The 21,727-nt window shown below is 40.2% G+C and overlaps 1 protein-coding gene across 12 annotated transcripts in view; it reads right to left on the bottom strand.

Moving 5' to 3' along the window:
* Positions 1 to 679: 679 nt before the first annotated feature.
* The window catches only part of SLC38A1 (solute carrier family 38 member 1), an 88,882-nt gene continuing 67,834 nt past the window's right edge, over positions 680 to 21,727 (bottom strand). For 5 of the 12 annotated variants that reach the window (XM_003825760.6, XM_003825759.6, XM_063593078.1 and 2 more), the window contains exons 12-17: positions 20,618 to 20,697; positions 18,692 to 18,792; positions 16,242 to 16,360; positions 15,536 to 15,677; positions 15,337 to 15,434; positions 680 to 6,669 (exon numbers count right to left, since the gene is read on the bottom strand). In XM_003825760.6, the coding sequence (XP_003825808.1) occupies positions 6,568 to 6,669; positions 15,337 to 15,434; positions 15,536 to 15,677; positions 16,242 to 16,360; positions 18,692 to 18,792; positions 20,618 to 20,697 (642 nt within the window). In that variant the 3' untranslated portion in view covers positions 680 to 6,567. Of the gene's footprint in view, positions 6,670 to 8,408; positions 14,552 to 15,336; positions 15,435 to 15,535; positions 15,678 to 16,241; positions 16,361 to 18,691; positions 18,793 to 20,617; positions 20,698 to 21,727 lie in introns of those variants that run through there. The other 7 variants (XM_063593076.1, XM_063593077.1, XM_034935988.3 and 4 more) reach the window with 3 other exon arrangements.

The raw sequence follows: 21,727 nt of genomic DNA, 5'->3' as shown, positions 1-21,727 counted from the left end.
ACATGACTTGGACTCCCGTACCCCAGGTTTCTACTTTGAGTTTTGCGTGTGTGCCACCGAGGCCCTACAGAATGCACTGCTGTCACCTGGGTAGGCCAGAAGAGTTCATCAAGGGGGTCTTCATTCCCAGCCGTAAAAGACCCAGGCTATTCCTGTGCTAGCCCTGTCCACAAGAAGAACTTGGATATCAGACTTTGGCCATCTTGCTGGTCTGGTAAAGCCTTTCTAAGATGCTGGAGAGGAGTTGGTGATGGATAAAAAGACAAGGCTGCACTAGCTTTGACCCAATAGTTACTGAGAATTGAAGTGTTGATAGAATTTCTTCTTTTATAGGTGGCAGCAATGTGGGTAGAGGAAGACTCAACTCCTTCCTACAACACAGGGCAGAAATTAATACTTATAAAGGTAAACTTGACTTAAAAAAGAAAATATTATGGTGAATCTACTCTGATTATGAAGAATGGAGAAATATGGTATATGTTTCAGACCAGATAGACTTCTATCAGAAGTATTTTTTAAAATATTTACGTTAGGGTGCTTAAATATATAACCTTCTATGATCTAGAACACTGACAAATATGTATAACCCTTCTCCAGCAATCCTGAATAGTGTATATAGTACACGACTGCCCCATTTTAGTATTGCATTGCAAAAGAACAAACACAAAATTTTTAAATATTTTTAGTTCACATTTTTTAATGTTTAAAAACTATGTTAACAGAGCAGTTATAGAACAGAACTTCTTATATTTCTTTATTTACACCACACCCTGAAAAAAAAAACCCAGTTCTATTTGATTAACTATGAATAGCAAAGTTTTGTGACTTGTGACTCACTTAAATCACCCATCTGAAATTCATTTACAAGGTTTTTACATTAATAAAACAGTAGTGTGGTACATGTACTGGACTCAGATGAAGTCTAAAGTACACTGGACTCTAGAGAGTGGATTACATACCAACGACCAAGATTCAAGTGTTTGGGGAAAAAAATACCTTAGACAGTCTATGTTGGCGTCAACACTAAAATAAAAGGCAAACATGCAGGACTTTCAAAGCTTGATTAGATAATGGTTGTTTTCTTTCCTTCAAATTTGTGCTCATAATTAATATTCAGGTTCCCTCTCCCCGCTTTCATAGATCCCAAAGTTTGAGAAATGCAGCAATTCAATTGTGAAAAAAACATTCTTCTCCCCAGCTTCTGTTTTCATATGTACTGTGTAGTGGTATCAGTGTTAAAAATAGAAGATCATTATGAAGAAACAATTTGTCATTTGGGTATATCTGTTTCTATAGGACAAGGATTTGTGTCTAAATATTCCTTATTTGTATCTCAGAGGACTATCTGTTAAATAATTGATCTTAATGCCAGCATAAGAAATCAAGGGAACTATTTCTCAGACATTTCTTTCTCTAAATTAAGTAGGGTTTCAGGTTCCAAGTTTACATTGAGAGAACTATGTTACCTGGGAGAGAATGTAAATTTTTCTAATTCCCAAACAAAACCGCTAATATCTAGGAAACATTTATTGTTTATATGCAGATCCTAGAGACTTCTATTTCAGTGCGGATCAACAACTTCAAAAATATACAGCCTCCTATTTATTTACAATAATATTTACATACAAATGAAGTATTTCCTGCAGTAAGCCTCAGCTGCATAGATTCTTCCTTTAAAAACGTAAATTTGAGCCTGTATACAGATGGGCCCAGTTTCATAGCCCTTCCTTAGATAAAAGCCTAAAGAAGGAAAATGTCTGCACCTTGTGAACTTTACATATTTTGCAAGAACTTTCTCTTTGAGATTTAGTGATAGTTTTTAGTTGTTAGACACCCCACCTTCAGCTTGTACCTGAAAGCTTTATCTCGTTATAAATAATTCACTGTAATTTAGGGGAAGTATGTCCTGTTGCTAAAGGATTCTCAAACCTGCCATCCCCAAGGAAAATCATGTATTAGTATTGCTAAATGATGGTCTGTATCTTCTTTGTTTTGAAGGTGGCTAGATGTTTGCTGTAAACTTGAATGGGAGAATTATAAAGTTTATACCCCCTATAAGCCTAAAGCCATTTAAATTGATAAACTGAGACAGACTAATAGATTTTGCTCTAAGGTATAAAATCCATTATCTGATCATATTCCTGACCTCCCCCCGACTCCAACTAAATGTGCCATAGTCCAACACTGTGCCCCACTGAATTGGAACTCAGTATTTCATTCTTTTGAGAGCAGTTTGTAGCTCCTTAAGCAGAGCAGACCTTTCAGTAGAGAATTCGCTTTAAAAGGAGGACAGGATTATCACCACACGATTAACACAAACATTGGAGAACTTCTGACACAAATTCAGTATTTCTTCTAAGTCTGCATTTACAAAGGGTCTTTTATTTTAATTTCTTTCACAACTGCCTCGCCCCAACCAAAGCCTCACTTTCATTTCCTCACAGCTTTAAAAAATAAAATATTATCATGCCTCAGCCCGAGGTAACACCGAGTGCAGGCAGCCAGTGTTTAGGAATTTGCACCTGCGCTGCTATTTTCAACGAGAAGGGGATAACCAGGTGGCAGCGCTGGATTCACTCACTTTCTTGCCATTGCAGAGACCCCTGCCGCCAGGCTCCTTTCCTCCCCTCCCTAAAGCCTGGCTCCTGTATGTTGCACCATGAGTCCTAGGAATCATCTGGTGAGGTAGGACTAATGGAAAGTAAAAGGGAGACTCATTGGCTTACGGTGGTTCTCAAACTTGATGCGCTTTAGAATCATCTGCTGAGTCCTTCCCTGAGAGCTTCTGACTTCACCATGTCTGGGAGGGGGCTGAGAATCTGCATTCTAATGAGGTCCCCGATGATGCTGATGCTACTGGTCTAGGGGCCACACTTTGAGAACCACTGGCTTAGAGGCATGAATCAAGCTCTAGAAAGCAGTCAGTTCCAGGGTAACAGTCTTAGGTGCTCTCCGAAGCACTGAGGAATCTTACCACAACCCTGTGTCCACCACAAGCCCTATCACCATCACCCATCTGGGTGCTTCTTTTTCTCAACAGGGTCTGTAACTGTAAAAAAGGAAAGTGGGTGGAGAGGTTTTTTTTTTTTCCTTTTTTCTTGTTTTCTAACCTCCCAGCTTATTCCTGGAGAGTTAAAACACGGTTACTAGCACTAAAAACATTAAAAGTGCTGCGCGCTGGCCTCAATGACTGGTACATTGGAGAAGCTGTGCAGCAGCATCCTTTTCTGTGGTGGGCAGGGCAGGAGATGAACCATAGGAGCCAAAAGTCAGACAAACAGAAGAAGGCAGACCAAGCCTGAACCCTCCGGACAACAGCAGAGTTACCAGCTGAGGGATGTCCCTGGAGGTTTCTGACCCATGAGAGGCCCCCTCACCCTCCTTCACCCTCCTCCTACCACCAAGCTCTCCGGCAGTCATGGACTTATTCCTCCCCGTTTTTACTGGACACCATGTTTCAGGCCAATCTGGTCACCTGTAGTCTGGTGGCATCTCTACCCCTACTGTCCAGTAGGCGGGATTTGGCTGGGATGGACAGTCCAGATTCTACTAACAGGCAACTCTGAACAAACACCCTCCCTGGAAACAATATTATATTTGATGGTTAGATTCTTTAGCAAACCTATTACATTATTCGATGTCAGCTAACCTATGGGTTTGATCATCTTTTCCAGCTGCTCTAGGGGCCTAACCACCATGGATAACCAGGTCTCTAAAGGAAAATACATTCCAGGTTGCAAACAACCAACTGACAACCTTTTGGAATATGATCTCCTTATACACTGGGGCTGCCTGTGCCTAAACACAGTAGATTTCCCTCCTGTGCGTATTTCATCAGCCCCACTTCCAATAAGTAACATTAAGTAAATTAGGGATTGACAGTATTCTGTGTTACAATAACTAGAGAACAGTTCTAAATCCAAAGTGTGAAACTGGCACTGTTCACTAGTATAGAGATCCTACCTACCAAAGGAAAACATGCTGCTCCCCATGCCTAGGGTATAGTATTCTTTAATCTACTAATTTAGCAGAAAAACTTCCATAGCACTTGACTGTGCTGTTTAAATTCGACCTAACATCTGTGATACATGTATTTCTGGCTACCAATTAACTATTCTGAATAAGAATAAGAGCAGTATACTTTACAGCTAATCCCTCACAAAGGATGTAACTAATCAGTGATATTTGACAAATTATGGTAGGGTCTATTATATTCAGTCAACAACAAATTTAGAGAAACATACAAAGGTTTTTAAAAATATGGGTGGTGTCACACAGATCAACAACACTGTGCCTCCTCTAAATAAATCTATTTTAAATAAATATTCCTTGTATTGACACATGAAACCCAAAGGCCCAAAAATATCACTACACATCCCAGTTAATGATAAGGTTCTAAATTGACTTTGTGAGGGTAAAATGAATTGCTATAAAGTAACGAGGAAAATAGAAAGTAGCATAATATAGCTTGCAAACTAAATTATGTATTTTTAAAGGTACGGTCATCCCACTACCTGGCTATTTCATTACTTGGTGCTCTAGACAAGCTCCCAAGAACTGACTGGATCTTGGCTTGTTCTGTTTCTGTCATTGCTAATATAATATGGAAAACATTGCTGAAAAGGACAGAGATGGCCATGGATATGGCTCGGTTAGGTATTCATATCCAAATATCTGAACTCTAACCTAATGTGGATATGATTCTGTAGCATTATATTAAAAGCTATGATGATGCAATGCAGGAAATAACCTTTCATTCTCCCCCCTAGAGGATCACGACAGGTGCTTCAATGCCTGCCTTATCTATGGGACAGTAGTGTGATTCTCAGTGAGAGTGAAGGCCTTTGGGGATTTGAATCAGGAAGGGAACATGGCTAAGAGCCTGGAAACTCTGCCAACAGTCTGCGGTTAGATTCTACTTGTCTCTGGATAAGAAATCTGTGCTCAGTGAACTTATGTGTTTGGAAAATTTAACCAGAATATAGAGGAAGCATAAGTCCTGTTTCAAGAGACCAGCTCACGGAGCATGCACATTTCTCACCATAGGCAAGCTATGGACAATTCAATCACATGGGATGGCCCCACTTAGGGGAATGCAGTTCTGGGTTTCCTTGCTATCCCTATTCTTTTTCAGCTACAAACTCTTCTTTTTCAGTCTCTTCAGTTTCCTTGTGCTCCCTTTAGGAGAGGGACAAGGGTAAGAGTACCAGGCAACTCTGTCCTCCTGCATGGACAGTTGAGATGGGCAGTAATGGCACAGTCCTTGGTTGGGGAAGAGAAGAGGAGACAGCACAGACACTGAGACCCCCTTGTCTTCCTCATCTGGGGGAAGGAAGGTACTCAGTGATTCTGTCAGAAGCTCTTCAAAAAGACTATCTCTGAGGGTTTTTTTTTTTTTTCACAAGACTAGATGGAGAATTAATGAAGAAGAAATAGAAATGAGGCTTATTTAAGGTACAAAATTCTTGTATTTGTAATAACCTAGCTTTATAGATATAAAACAAGTCTTTTAAAGACTTCCCTAAAATACTCAATATAAAACAGGAGTTACTTATCCTAGATCATCCTTAGTTAGGTACACATGATTCTCTGTGCAACTAGCTGGTGGACATGAATAAAAGCTGCTGGGCCTATAATGTACTAAAACATTTTTCTCCCTTCAGCAAGACAGGTAGGGTTGAAGGCTAAACGCATCAGAGGAGTATTTTCTTAGGCATTTTGGACAATCTTTTTGCAGTAGGTTCCATAGGTTTTCCCCAGCGAAAGCTGACTCAGACCAGAGTAACTCTGACACAAATTGCCAAGAGGGAAAAAATACTTCATTTGCTAGATTACCCAAATGTGTAGCTTCATTTAATTACCAAGGTAAGAATCATCCCCAACCACTTTTCAGCTGAGAACACTTGCCAGAGAATGTCTCTGGATGGGAATAGATGTGGTACCAGCTAGGCCACTGGACTACCCGAGTTCAGCTGCCAGGAAATCAGAGCCACCTCAAATATTGGGCATGCTCTGATTCAGCAGTGGCAGTGCCCTATAACTTTCAGATGATTATCTCCATGTGCTATGTTAACCAAAATAGGCAAATTATTTACGAAACCATTTTTTTCTGTAAAGCAAAATAAATATATACAATTCAAGATTCTTTTCTCTTCTAAAAAGGTACAGATAGTGTGAGCTGAACATCAGTAGGAAAATTATTTCAGAATCTGGATGTATAATAAATAAACATGATTGTATATCATGTTTTCAAAGTTCTAAGAGACCGGGAAGCCACAAAACATAGAGTTAGATGGGTAAAAAATGATTGTGAAAAGTACTGGGAAATATGATTGTATGAAATTTGAAAAAAAAAAATTCACAATCCCTAAATTGATCTCAAATCTTGGAGGGACATGAAGCATTATAGAACCATGTCTCTGTTTTGCAACCAAAAAGTTATTCCATTTTAAGTATCCTGTACATTTGTTTGCTTCTGTAAACTTGCAAAAGAAGTGGTGAGAGATTGCTGATGTGTGGGGACTTGACTGAGCAGACAACAGGGATGTTTCTTTTTCTCGGCGGGTTTCAGTGGCCTTCGTCACTACTCGATGAGCAGGCCCAGTCATAGATGACCAAGGGAATGCTGACCAAGGAGAACAACACCCCCAGGCCCAAGAAAAGGGCAGCCTGGAGCAAGAGAAAGGCAAGGGTTATTTTCAGTGCAGCAAAAATTTTCCACATGTACCTGGGGAAAAAAAATAGAACAGTTTTTCCTCTCCCTTTGTGTCCTCTGGTATTCAGAGTTTGTCACAACCATGGCTGAACTGTGAGAATCTTTCTAAAATTTTATGAATCTGATTCTGCAAGGATGGGAAAATAGGGAAAAAAAAAACAAGCTAAGCAGAGTAGTCCTCTATGTCCCATTCTTTGACTTCATGGTCACCTCAAGTGTATGTATCCATTCTACAAATAACTGGGTATCCTTATGGCTTCTCTCAAACTAAGATTACAACCAAGGGGGAAAAAAGGCCTTAGAAAATATCCAGGTCATTTTGTTATTCATTACCTACCAACTTAGCTTATCACTGGCAAGCAAACATTTCTGTTTGAAAAAGTGGAAAAAAAACATACAAAAGCAAAATAGATTTGATTAAGTGAAATAGGAAACAGGTGTCAAAAACTAAGTTACCTGAAGGGCTGATGAAGGCCATAGGTGGACAGATGATGATATGGTTTGGCTGTGTCCCTACCCAAATCTCATCTTGAATTTTAGCTCCCATAATTCCCACATGTCATGGGAGTTACCTGGTAGGAGGTAATTGAATCCTGGGGGCGGGTCTTTCCCATGCTGTGCTCGTGATGGTGAATAAATCTCATGAGATCTGGTGGTTTTATAAAGGGGAGTTACCCTGCACATGCGCTCTGCCTGCCACCATGTAAGACATGACTTTGCTCCTTGTTTGCCCTCCGCTATGATTGTGAGGCCTCCCCAGTCATGTGGAATTGTGAGTCAATTAAACCTCCTTCCTTTATAAATTACCCTGTCTCAGGTATTTTTTTTTATTATTATACTTTAAGTTCTAGGGTACATGTGCACAATGTGTAGGTTTGTTACATAGGTATACATGTGCCATGTTGGTTTGCTGCACCCATCAACTTGTAATTTATATTAGGTATTTCTCCTAATGCTATCCCTCCCCGGGCCCCCCACCCCACAACAGGCCCTGGTGTGTGATATTCTCTGTCCTGTGTCCATGTGTTCTCATTGTTCAACTCCCACCTATGAGTGAAAACATGCAGTGTTTGGTTTTTTGTCCTTGTGATAGTTTGCTTAGAATGATGGTTTCTAGCTTCATCCACATCCCTGCAAAGGACATGAACTGATCCTTTTTTTATGGCTGCATACGATTCCATGGTGTACATGTGCCACATTTTCTTAATCCAGTCTATCATTGATGGACATTTGGGGTTCCAAGTCTTCACTATTGTGAATAGTGCCACAATAAACATACATGTGCATGTGTCTTTATAGTAGCATGATTTATAATCCTTTGGATATATACCCAGTAATGGGATTGCTGGGTCAAATGGTATTTCTAGTTCTGGATCCTTGAGGAATCGCCACACTGTCTTCCACAATGGTTGAACTAATTTACACTCCCACCAACAGTGTAAAAGTGTTCCTATTTCTCCACATCCTCTCCAGCGTCTGTTGTCTTCTGACTTTTTAATGATCGCCATTTTAACTGGTGTGAGATGGTATCTCATTGTGGTTTTGATTTGCATTTCTCTGATGACCAGTGATGATGAGCATTTTTTCATGTGTCTGTTGACTGCATAAATGTCTTCTTTTGAGAAGTGTCTGTTCATATCCTTTGCCCACTTTTTGATGGGGTTGCTTTTTTCTTGTAAATTTGTTTGAGTTCTTTGTAGATTCTGGATATTAGCCCTTTGTCAGATGGGTAGACTGCAAAGATTTTCTCCCATTCTATAGGTTGCCTATTTACTCTGATGGTAGTTTCTTTTGCTGTGCAGAAGCTCTTTAGTTGAATTAGATCCCATTTGTCTATTTTGGCTTTTGTTGCCATTGCTTTTTGTGTTTTAATCATGAAGTCTTTGCCCATATCTATGTCCTGAATGGTATTGCCTAGGTTTTCTTCTAGGGTTGTTATGGTGTTAGGTCTTACCTTTAAGTCTTTAACCCATCTTGAGTTAATTTTTGTATATGGTGTAAGGAAGGGATTCAGTTTCAGCTTTCTACATATGGCTAGCCAGTTTTCTCAGCACCATTTATTAAATAGGGAATCCTTTCCCCATTTCTTGTTTTTGTCAGGTTTGTCAAAGATCAGATGGTTGTAGATGTGTGGTGTTAATTCTGAGGCCTCTGTTCTGTTCCATTGGTCCATATTATCTGTTTTGGTACCAGCACCATGCTGTTTTCGTTACTGTAGCCTTGTAGTACAGTTTGAAGTCGGGTAGCATGATGCTTCCAGCTTGTTCTTTTTGCATAGGATTGTCTTGACTATGTGAGCTCTTTTTTGGTTCCATATGAATTTTAAAGTAGTTTTTTCCAATTATGTGAAGAAAGTCAGTGGTAGATTGATGGGGATAGCATTGAATCTATAAATTACCTTGGGCAGTATGGCCATTTTCACGATATTAATTCTTCCTATCCATGAGCATGGAATGTTCTTCCATTTGTTTCTGTCCTCTTTTATTTCGTTGAGCAGTGGTTTGTAGTTCTCCTTGAAGAGGTCCTTCACATCCCTTGTAAGTCGGCTTCCTAGGTATTTTATTCTCTTTAGAGTAAATGTGAATGGGATTTCACTCATGAGCGGCTGTTTGTCTATTATTGGTGTATAGGAATGGTTGTGATTTTTGCACATTGATTTTGTATCCTGAGACTTTGCTGAAGTTCCTTATCAGCTTAAGGAGATTTTGGGCTGAGACAATGGGGTTTTCTAAATACACAATCAGGGATCATCTGCAAACAGAGACAATTTGACTTCCTCCTCTCCTAATTGAATACCCTTTTCATTCTTTCTTGTGCCTGATTGCCCTAGCCAGAACTTCCAACACTATGTTGAATAGGAGTGGTGAAAGAGGGCATCCTTGTCTTGTGCCAGTTTTCAAAGGGAATGCTTTCAGTTTTTGCCCATTCAGTATGATATTGGCTGTGGGTTTGTCATAAATAGCTCTTTATTATTTTGAGATATGTTCCATCAATACCTAGTTTATTGAGAGTTTTTAGCATGAAGCACTGTTGAATTTTGTCAAAGGCCTTTTCTGCATCTATTGAGATAATCATGTGGTTTTTGTCATTGGTTCTGTTTATGTGACGGATTACATTTATTGATTTGCATATGTTGAAGCAGCCTTGCATCCCAGGGATGAAGCTGACTTTATCATAGTGGATAAGCTTTTTGATATGCTGCTGGATTTGGTTTGCCAGTATTTTACTGAGGATTTTCAAATCAATGTTCCTCAGGGATATTGGCCTAAAATTCTCTTTTTTTGTTGTGTCTCTACCAGGCTTTGATAACAGGATGAGCTAGCCTCATAAAATGAGTTAGGGAGGATTCCCTCTTTTCTACTGATTGAAATAGTTTCAGGAGGAATGGTACCAGCTCCTCTTTGTACCTCTGGTAGAATTTGGCTCTGATTCCTTCTGGTCCTGGACTTTTTTTTGGTTGGTAGGCTATTATTTATTGCCTCAATTTCAGAACCTGATATTGATCTATTCAGAGATTCAGCTTCTTCCTGGTTTAGTCTTGGGAGGGTTTATGTGCCCAGGAATTTATACATTTCTTCTAGATTTTCTAGTTTATTTGTGTAGAGGTGTTTATAGTATTCTCTGATGGTAGTTTGTATTTCTGTGGGATCGGTGGTGATATCCCCTTTATCATTTTTTATTGCATCTATTTGATTCTTCTCTCTTTTCTTCTTTGTTAGTCTTGCTAGTGGTCTATCAATTTTGTTGATCTTTTCAAAAAACCAGCTCCAGGATTCATTGATTTTTTGAAGGGTTTTTTGTGTCTCTATCTCCTTCAATTCTGCTCCGATCTTAGTTATTTCTTACCTTCTGCTAGCTTTTGAATTTGTTTGCCTTCGCTTCTCTAGTTCTTTTAATTGTGATGTAGGGGTGTCGATTTTAGATCTTCCTTGCTTTCTCTTGAAGGCATTTAGTGCTATAAATTTCCCTGTACACACTGCTTTAAATGTGTCCCAGAGATTCTGGTACATTGTGTCTTGGTTCTCATTGGTTTCAAATAACATCTTTATTTGTGCCTTCATTTTGTTATTTACCCAGTAGTCATTCAGGAGCAGGTTTTTCAGTTTCCATGTAGTTGTGTGGTTTTGAGTGAGTTTCATAATCCTGAGTTCTAATTTGATTGCACTGTGTCTAAGAGACAGTTTGCTGTGATTTCTGTCCTTTTACATTTGCGGAGGAGTGTTTTACTACCAATTATGTGGCCAATTTTAGAATAAGTGCAATGTGGTGCTGAGAAGAATGCACATTGTCTTGATTTGCAGTGAAGAGTTCTGTAGATGTCTATGAGGTCCGCTTGGTGCAGAGCTGAGTTCAAGTCCTGGATATCCTTGATAACCTTCTGTCTCGTTGATCTGTCTAATATTGACAGTGGGGTGTTAAAGTCTCCCATTATTATTGTGTGGGAGTCTAAGTCTCTTCGTAGGTCTCTTAAGGACTTGCTTTATGGATCTGGGTGCTCCTGTATTGGGTGCATATATATTTAGAATAGTTAGGTCTTCTTGGTGAATTGATCCCTTTACCACTATGTAGTGGCCCTCTTTATCTCTTTTGATCTTTGTTGGTTTAAAGTCTGGTTTATCAGAGACTAGGATGGCAAGTCCTGCTTTTTTTTTTTTTTTTTTTTTGCTTTCCATTTGCTTGGTAGATCTTCCTCCATCCTTTTATTTTGAGCCTATGTGCATCTTTGCAAATGAGATGGGTCTCCTCAATACAGCACACTGATGGTTCTCAACTCTTTATCAAATTTGCCTTTCTCTGTCTTTTAATTGGGGCATTTAGCCCATTTACATTTGAGGTTAATATTGTTATGTTTGAATTTGATCCTGTCATTATGATGTTAGCTGGTTATTTTGCTCGTTAATTGATGCAGTTTTTTCATAGCGTCACTGGTCTTTACCATTTGGCATGTTTTTGCAGTGGCTGGTACTGGTTGGTCCTTTCCATGTTTAGTGCTTCCTTCAGGAGCTTTTGTAAGGCGGGCCTGGTGGTGACAAAATCTCTCAGCATTTGCTTGTCTGTAAAGGATTTTATTTCTCCTTCACTTATGAAGCTTAGTTTGGCTGGATAGGAGATTCCGGGTTGAAAATTCTTTTCTTTCATAATGTTGAATATTGGCCCCCACTCCCTTCTGGCTTGTAGGGTTTCTGCAGAGAGATCGGCTGTTAGTCTGACAGGCTTCCTTTTGTGGGTAACTCAACCTCTCTTTCTGGCTGCCCTTAACATTGTTTCCTTCATTTCAACCTTGGTGAATCTGACAATTATGTGTCTTGGGGTTGCTCTTCTTGGAGTATCTTTGTGGTGTTCTCTGTATTTCCTGAATTTGAATGTTGGCCTGCCTTGCTAGATTGGGGAAGTTCTCCTCGATAGTATCCTGAAGAGTGTTTTCTAACTTGGATCCATTCTCCCCGTCACTTTCAGGAACACCAGTCAAACGTATATTTGGTCTTTTCACATAGTCCCATATTTCTTGGAGGCTTTGTTCATTTCTTTTCACTCTTTTTTCTGTATTCTTGTCTTCTCACTTTATTTCATTAATTTGATCTTCAATCACTGATATCCTTTCTTCCACTTGATCGAATCGGCTATTGAAGCTTGTGCATGAGTCTCGAAGTTCTTGTGCTGTGGGTTTCAGCTTCATCAGGTCATTTGAGGTCTTCTCTACACTGGTTATTCTAGTTAGCCATTCATCTAACCTTTTTTTTTTCCACAGTTTTTAGCCTCTTTGCGATGGGTTAGAAGATGCTCCTTTAGCTCAGAGAAGTTTGTTATTACCAACCTTCTGAAGCCTACTTCTGTCAACTTGTCAAACTCATTCTCCGTCTAGTTTTGTTCCCTTGCTGGCGAGGAGCTGCGATCCTTTGGAGGAGAAGAGGTGCTTGTTTTTTGGAATTTTCAGCTTTTCTGCTCTGGTTTCTCTCCCCATCTTTGTGGTTTTATCTACCTTTGGTCTTTGATGTTGGTGACCTACAGATGGGGATTTGGTGTGGATGTCCTTTTTGTTGATGTTGATGCTATTGCTTTCTCTTTGTTAGTTTTCCTTCCCACAGTCAGACCCCTCAGCTGCAGGTTTGTTGGAGTTTGCTGGAGGTCCACTCCAGAATCTGTTTGCCTGGGTATCACCAGCAAAGGCTGCAGAACAGCAAATATTGCTGCCTGATCCTTCCTCTGGAAGCTTCATCCCAGAGGGGCACCCACGTGTTTGAGGTATCTCTCAGCCCCTGATGGGAGGTGTTTCCCAGTCCAGCTACATGGGGGTCAGGGACCTGCTTGAGGAGGCAGTCTGTCTGTTCTTGGAGCTCAAATGCCATGCCGAGAGAACCATTGCTCTCTTTAGAGCCGCCAGACAGGGATGTTTAAGTCTGCAAAAGCTGTCTGCTGCGTTTTTTTCTGCCATGCCCTGCCTCCAGAGGTGGAATCTATAGAGGCAGTAGGCCCTGCTGAGCAGCGATGAGCTCTGCCCAACTTGTGCTTCCGGGCTTCTTTGCTTACACTGTGAGCTACTCAAGCCTCAGCAATGTTGGATGCCTCTCCCTGCATCAAGCTGCAGTGTCGCAGGTTGATCTTAGACTGTTGCGCTAGCAGTGAGCAAGGCTCCATTGGCATGGAACCCACTGAGCCAGGCACGAGAGGGTATTACCTGGTCTGCCAGTTGCTAAGACTGTGGGAAAAGTGCAGTATTTGGTCAGGAGTGTACCGTTTCTCCAGTTACAGTCTGTCATGGCCTCCCTTGGCTGGGAAAGGTAAATCCCCTGACCCCTTGCGCTTCCTGGGTGAGGTGACGCCCCACCTTGCTGCAGCTCGCCTTCCATGGGCTGCACCCACTGTCCAACCAGTCCCAATGAGATGAACCAGGTACCTCAGTTGGAAATGCAGAAATCACCCATCTTCTACATCGATCTTGCTGGGAGCTGCAGACCAGAGCTGTTCCTATTTGGCTATCTTGGAAGCAACCTCAGGTATTTCTTTATTAGCAGTGTGAGAACAGACTAATACAGATTACTAAATCCAGAATCCAGAGAACACAAGATTATAAGTTCCTTGCGCTTGAGCATGTTCAGTGAGAGTGCTGCAGGGAGAAGGATGATGCATTCTGAGAGCCAACAGGACTGGACTGGAAACTGGAGGAAGAGAAAGAGCTAAGGAAGGAGAGGAGCAAATTGGGGGTTGACATGGCTGCACATGGCATACCATCCTAGGTCCAGTCTAACTCCCAGTGGTCCTTACACAGATGGAACCCTTGTCTAATGCCATTTGGCAGACCCTACTACTAGTTTCATTATGGGACCAGGGTTGGAGAGGCTCAGAATTCATGGGCAGCAGGCCTCCACCATTTTCAGATTTAATCTGAATATATTGTCCTGTTGTGCCAGAGTGACTGTTTCTTCCTCTCTGTCCTCATTAAGCCCCTACAGATAAGGCTTGGAAGGATTTGGGAATTAAGGCTTCAGGGGTGATCATGTTGGGGAACTGGATGCTCTACTAACATCAGTGCTGCTTTTCCTAAATGCACAGGGATGACCCTCCTGCCTACACCTCTCATCTGGATCTGTTGACTCAGGTAACAGGTACAATTGCAGTGCTTACACTAGCTGGGAGGGCAGCTGAGAAGCCTTCTCCAAGACCAAGCAAAATGGAGCTCCAGAAGGGACTCAGGTAGCAGCCACTTCACCCCTGCTTCCCTCACTGTCTCCAAGTGCACCACGTTCAAGATGCCCTTGAACTTCACCAGACCTGGAAACAAGAATCCCAATATAGAAAGGTAGTTTTTGAATCCAGGTCTGTTGTTCCAAAGCATATCTGTCAAATAATAAAAAAGACTATTTAAGCTAACTCAGACATTTTAATTAAGGCATTGCATGTTCCCTGGGCTGTAGGGAGGAGTTACATGACTAGAAATCATATGGAAACAGTGGACTGCATAACATCTGTGAGTCCCTCGTCACTTCCTCTCTTGCTGAAGACTAGACACTGTCCTATAGAGACACAGGAGGATGAATGTCCATTCTTCTGACTGGCCATGCCCTGGATCAGAACAAAAGCTGAGGCACAATAACAGTAAAACCAGAGGGCCAGGCGCGATGGCTCATGCCTGTAATCCCAGCACTGTGGGAGGCCGAGGCAGGCGGATCATGAGGTCAGGAGATACAGACCATCCTGGCTAACATGGTGAAACCCCGTCTCTACTAAAAATACAAAAAAAAAAAAAAAAGAAAAAAGAAAAAAAATTAGCCAGGCATGGTGGCGGGCGCCTGTAGTCCCAGCTACTCTCTGAGGCAGAAGAATGGCATGAACGCGGGAGGCGGAGCTTACAGTGAGCTGAGATCTGGCCACTGCACTCCAGCCTGGGCGACAGAGTGAGACTCCATCTCAAAAAAAAAGAGTAAAACCAGAAAAGATATTTGGAGGGATGGGAGAAGATTCTGATATGATATTTTAAATATCTCCCAAGTGGCAAAGCTAGAGGGCTTCTGCCTCCTTTCAAGGCAACTGAAAGTAGTCTTGATAGAGAGATGGACTATTTATTTTGTAAATTTAAATGGAAAACTAATCAGAAAAGTTAGAGTGGCTGGCAAGAGACATACCCAAATTCTTTGAGTTCCTTTATCTCCATCCTGGTCTGTGATTTTTAAATAAAGAGATGAAGGAAGAATGAAAATAAGCATGTTAGCAGATGTAACTCCTGTAAAATAAGACAAAAGAGAAAGTTTAGCATTGCTATTGTGAAAATTTCCCTGCAAACAGCTACTGTAGAATGACAAGCACAAAGTCATGAAGCCATACCTACGACTCCAAAAATATCCTTCATGGAGGGTATGAAGATCACCAACAAGTTGATAACAACCAAGAGTATGCAGGTAACCACAGTATGACGACATAAATTAAACTTTGTTTTCTTAGCCAGTTCAAATAAAGATGAACGAACCTGCAAGAAAAGAAAACAAAGATTCTGTAAGTGCCTACAGCATGCCAACATTGACATTTCTCCACAGAGTAACTGATTTATTGGTGCACAGGAATTCATGAAATGTTTTGTAATGCCTAGTGAATTTATAGATAGCTTAACAGTTTTGGAAGTACGGGGGCTTGACTTAAGAGGGAAAGTATTTTTATTTATGAGTAGTAGAGTTTTCTTGTTGGGGGGTGTAATTTCTGTCTTTGGTTTATCTAAGACTTGAATGTTCATTTCTGTTCTTTTTATATTCTCTCTTCATGTCTACTGAGATTTGAACATTCTATTGTCATTTCTTTGGAAAGAACAGGGTCAGATTAATTAGAATGGAGATTCACTGCATCAGAGGCTCCCTGACGCACTGAATGCCACTTGCTTTTCAAAGAGCCTGAACCGAGTCTTGGGATCTTTCCCAGATGCAGATTCAATAACCCAGGAAAGTTACCTGGGGCAGGCTTTCTCTGCAACGGGCTCCTGCAGGCAGAAGGAAAGCCGAGACCTCAGCTTTTCTCATATTGCACAGAGGCCCTTACTCACCGTGAAAAATAACACTGGCACTGTGAGGATCACAGCAACAATGACAGCCAGCCGCACTGTCAGGATGAGAATGTCATCTTTACTCTGATATTTGTGAAGGAGGTCGGACTGCACGTTGTCTAAAATGAGGGAAAAGCAAGAGGGTTTTAAAAGGAGACAAAGTATATAGCTGAATGACAGTTTTTCTGAAAAACAAAGAATCTGTAAACTAAAGGGCAAGAAAAGCAATGTTTCAAAATGTCTATTAAAACAATCAGGTTGGAAAGAAAAATCTCTATGTAAGACATGCTCCACTGTGCATACGCGACTTAGCAAAGAAATTTAAAGTAATCACTGGAAGAAGCTACACGGAGTGGGAATGCTTAATTTAGACTAAATTAAACCTAGGAGTACACTGGGCTTGAGAATGAAACATACAGTTGAAACGCGAAGCTGCTCTTAATCTAGACTTTCCCTCCACTCTTCAAACCACACCAAACTGCCACAGGCTTGCTCAGGGAGGGGGTGGGGTGGGGGGTGCTACAAGCCACCTTGGGGCTTGTTTCAAACTCTTCTCTTGTTAAGTCAACTTCAAGTGGCCAAGCAGCAGAGACACTAGTTGAAATTTCACCATCAGGAAATAATTCCACTCTTTCATGTATGTTGTTCTTGTAAAAAAAAAAAAAAATTAGTTTATGTACTACTTTGTGTGTGTGTGTGTGTGTGTGTGTGTGTGTGTGTGTTGAGACAGGGTTTTGCTCTATCACCCGGGCTGGAATATGGTTGCCATAGTGCCATTTTGGCTCACTGCAACCTCTGCTTCATGGGCACAAGCAATCCTCCTGCCTCAGCCTCCTGAGTAGCTGGGACTACAGGCGTGTGCCACCATGCTTGGCTAATTTTTGTATATATATATATTTTTTGTAGAGATGGGGGTCTCATTATGTTGCCCAGGCTGGTCTCGAACTCCTGGGCTCAAGCTATCCACCTACCTTGGCCTCCCAAAATGCTGGGATCACAGGTGCAAGCCACCGTACCTGGCCTTATGTACTACTTTGAACTTTTTCTCAATCCAGAACTTCAGAAAGTGTTATTTCAAAGACTAACAAAGCTAGAATGGCAGTCACATAGAGTATGAAACTGCTCACTCTTTTGACAAGAGGTAATTTCCCCTCCTGTCTCCTGCAAGGGCCTCTCACTGCGCCAGTCTCAAGGTCCTCAGCATGGAATTCAAATGCTAATCTGTACCATAGAGCTTGGTCTCAGTTTCCAAAAAAGAACCATAAGTTATAATACAAATCTCACTAGTTCTAATTTCCTTAATTCAAAATAACTAACCACTTAAAAATAGCTAATCCTTTTTATTTAATCCAAGAGTAATAAAAGTGTTTAGTGTTCTATTCTATGTGAAAAATAATGCATTTACAAAGAAAAATTATAGCTTCAACAAGACAACAGTGAGACTTCAACTAACATTAAGTTCTCCGCCTCTCTCTCCCTGTACAACTCTGTATGCACCTTAGCAACACCATTTTTATGTAAAAATTAAATGTGGTATTTATGAATTCATTAGACAATGCCATTCTCTATTGCTAGTGAAAACAATAATAATATCTGTATAATCAGAGTAGCCTTTTTCTCCAGGCTGAATTAATAATTTTTAAATGTGTTTAATTTTGAGACATTTGTGTTTATGAAAAAAGTCCCAAAGAATTATTATTTAGTAGAGAAGATTGTGAAATACATCCATATATATATACACACACATATATATACACATATATATAGACACACATATATATACACATATATATATTTAAATTAGGTCCCCAATTATAAAGATAATGAAAGATGTTAAATCAAGCTTCAGGATAATTTGAATAGGAGAGGATGAAGAAGCAGTAAAAGCTGGTAAACTGTTCATTCAGGGTCAGTAAAAGTTACATATGAAAACTTGTTCCCTTTTTCAGATTTCATTTTTAAAAATTTTCTATCATTCCTTTGGATCTTTGCAAGGCTCCGACTCCCAGTGAACAATTAGAAGTTTCATTTTTAATTAACTCAGAGTGTCATGAGTGTAGCACTCTGCTCTTTCTCACTTTCAGCATCTGTCTCTGTCTCTCCATTCTATTAATGGAATCTGACCCAATTTGCAGTGTCAATTAGGAAAGCCTTCTCTGATGTAGTTTTAAACCTTCCTCAGTAAAGGTAGCATGCTTCTAAAATGCAATTTCTTTTAAGGACACTGTTAGGAGAAAAAAATTATAAATATTGTTTTAGTAATTATTTTATTCGGCAGTCTGCATGAACATGAAAAGATCACCATTGCTTTAAGTCGAAGAAAAAACTAGAAAAACCAATGGATAGCTTTGTTGCTTTCTTTGCCTTTCATGTTAAAAGTTATTTCAACACTAATTTTTACTAATTTGTTTACAAATACTTATATTTATGTACCAGTAGAAATTACTTACCATAGAATGTCAAGTAGCCAAAAATGGCAGTCAAGAAGTACATAACAAACATGGCGAAAAAGGAGATGTTTGAAACCATCTGCATTTTTTTCTGTGATCGGCTAAAAACAAATAAATGTTAAAAATCAAAAATCATATGACTGAATTTAAGCGCCAGTGTTAACATTGAAGAATACCAATTTAACTTTGCTTCTATCAGGTTAGGGAAGATCTGAACAGCTGAAATTACCCCTGGCAGTTATGCCAGTTGAAAATAACCTCTCTTATACTGAATTGGTATTGAGGGTGAGATCTGTGGAACTACACTCCCGTTAGCGTTCTTCCCCATTCTTTTAAAAGAATATCGAGTTCTCATCGGAAGGGCAGACAGCATTTTTTTAATATTTGTGCTTGATATTATCTCCACACTAGCTGGGCAAAGGAAAAAAGGCAGAAAAAAATCAATGCTGTTCTCCTAGCTCCAGAGATTAGTGGCAGAGCTGGAACTTGACCTCAGGTGTTCCGTCTCTAAAGCTGCTGTTTCAGGTTCTGATTTTCCCATTGGGTGGCCTCAGGGATGCACCTGAAAGTCTGTAGGTCTCCAGCGCACCAAGTGCCCAAGAGATCATAGCTGGAATGATGAAGGGCTCCATCTCTCAGGTCAAGTTCACTCTGGGGTTGGGATGACCCTCTAAGTTTCTTTAACTGCCCAAACAATTAATCTGCAACACTTGTATTCAATAAATAACAGACCACAGATAGTCATAACATTTGGTTATGTCGTAACAAGGAATCTAGGATGCCATAGAAGTATGGAAAACAAGAAAAACGGAGAAGTAGGCCCCGCACGGTGGCTCACGCCTATAATCCCAGCACTTTGGGAGGCTGAGGCAGGCAGATCACCTGAGCTCAGGAGTTCAAGACCAGCCTGGGCAACATGGTGAAACTCTGTGTCTACAGAAAATACAAAAGTTAGCTGGGCATGGGGGCATGTGCCTGTAGTTCCAGCTACCTGAGAGGCTGAGGTGGGAGGATTGCTTGACCCTGGGAAGTTGAGACTGCAATGAGCTGAGATCACACCATAGCACTACAGCCTGGGTGACAGAAGGAGACTCTGTCTCAAAAAAAAAAAAAAAAAAAAAAAAGTAAAGAAAAATTGAGAAGTATATGCTTGAGAAAATTAAAAACTAAAACTAAAAGCTGAACTATTAAAAGATGCCAAAGATATATGAGTGGATTCAATGCTAAATGACATCAACTTTGTTTCAAACTGGAAATAAATACTGATATTGTCTATCTTTTCTAAGTTTTTAAGATACGCTATTGTGACTATTTTTGTTTATGTTTGATAACCATAGGCTAAAAAGAGACATGAAGAAGTTTATAAGCAGGCCTTAATTTTCTCAAAACCAGCAATCAAAAATAAATCAATAAATCCATAGAATTTTCTTAATAGTTAAAAATGAACAGCAATATTCTCTTTTCCTAGTTTGTGGTCTTAACATTGATTTCTTATTGTCTGATTTACTAGCCTTTTCACCCAAACCCACAGGCAAATCAGAGACGATGTATTTAGCAGTTTACAGATAAATCTGAAGATTATCACCCACTTGCAAAATACGCATACGTAATGGAAAGCAACACAAATACTTAAACTTTCCTCGGTGATACAATATTTGAAAAACCAAATTAATGAAAAAGCCCACATGGTTGGCTACTTTTTATGTTTATGGCCCCCCAAAATACTGCAAGTTTCTGATTTTTCTTGCTTTCTTGTTTCTTAAAATACAATGCTTGTTTAAGAATGGCACAATGTGAGTAAATGTTGAAGCTGGGTGATGAATCCGCTGACGTTCATTAGACAAGTCCGTTTATTTTAATTGCATACTTGCCTATTAATGAGGGGATGTAAAACGATTAAGATAAAAAATTAAACAAATTTCTTACTCTTTAAGCTCACTGTAAATTGGCAGGACTGACGGGTGGCAAACAAATGCAAATGCAATGGTGGGTAAAGCATACACGGTCTATTTGAGAGAAAAGAACAGACATTAGGAAAAACACTTTTACCATAAAAATGACATAGCTCCAGTATTTCTGAGCTGTCTTTTTTATCTGACAGCTCTTCAGAATCCCTGGATTATTCGGTTATTAGGAAGGTTTTGATCTCTAAAATAGAAGCAGCTTTTCTAAGACAGCTTATCTAGCTCGAGCCATTAGCCACTTGTCACAGAGGGACTTCGGATTTGGCTCACCTATGGTGTATTTTATATAATCCAGGTATACAACACCCCCTGTTTATACAGCATGAGCCAGTTACATGGCACTCTTCCTAGGATAGCTCGCTGGGTCCCCACAGCAATCCCAAGCAGTAGTCAGACTGTGGCTGTTCTCCTGGCTCCCTCCAACAGGTCAGGTGACTGGCCCAGCACTCCCACCTCTAGTTTACTGCTCTTCGCTCTACATCAGGTGCATGGAATCGGACTTAAAAGATACCCTCTGAAAAGAAAATCTGTTCCATATTGCACTACTTTGGCTATATCCTTACAATCAGAGAGAAAGAGAAAGATCGCGATCTATTTAGTTTTCTTAGATAAGGCTCTTTGAAACTCTCACACTCAATCTAACTTCCTATGCAAAAAGAAGTGAAAACTAACCTATCATATGCCCTAACTCTGCTGATGCACTATGCCAGGCACATTCTAACAAAACCTTGTAAGATACAGAATAGAATCCTTATTTTTACTCAAGGGGTTGGGTGACTTGCCTGAGGATTCAAATCCAAGCCTGACTGACTCCATAATCCTCTGTTTCCCATTGTATCAACAATATTTTAATAGTATGAGAGTTTTTTAAGTGCCAGTTTGTGGTGGCATCTATATTTCAACTGTGCAACCTGAGGAAGTCTGCAGTATTCCTTTCTGTCATCGCCAGAAGAAGGGACCTAAGGATGTTGTTAGTCTGTTTTTGAAGTATCACCTAGCACTCTACACAGAAAAAGCTGAGACAATTATCCAGAATGGGATTTTCACAGAGAATGCTTAATGGTAACAGAGA

This window comes from Pan paniscus, chromosome 10 (assembly GCF_029289425.2).
Source record: "Pan paniscus chromosome 10, NHGRI_mPanPan1-v2.0_pri, whole genome shotgun sequence".
Taxonomy (NCBI): Eukaryota; Metazoa; Chordata; class Mammalia; order Primates; family Hominidae; genus Pan; species Pan paniscus.
Note: the sequence above shows the minus strand (reverse complement) of the source record. Positions and strands in the feature narration are given on the sequence as shown.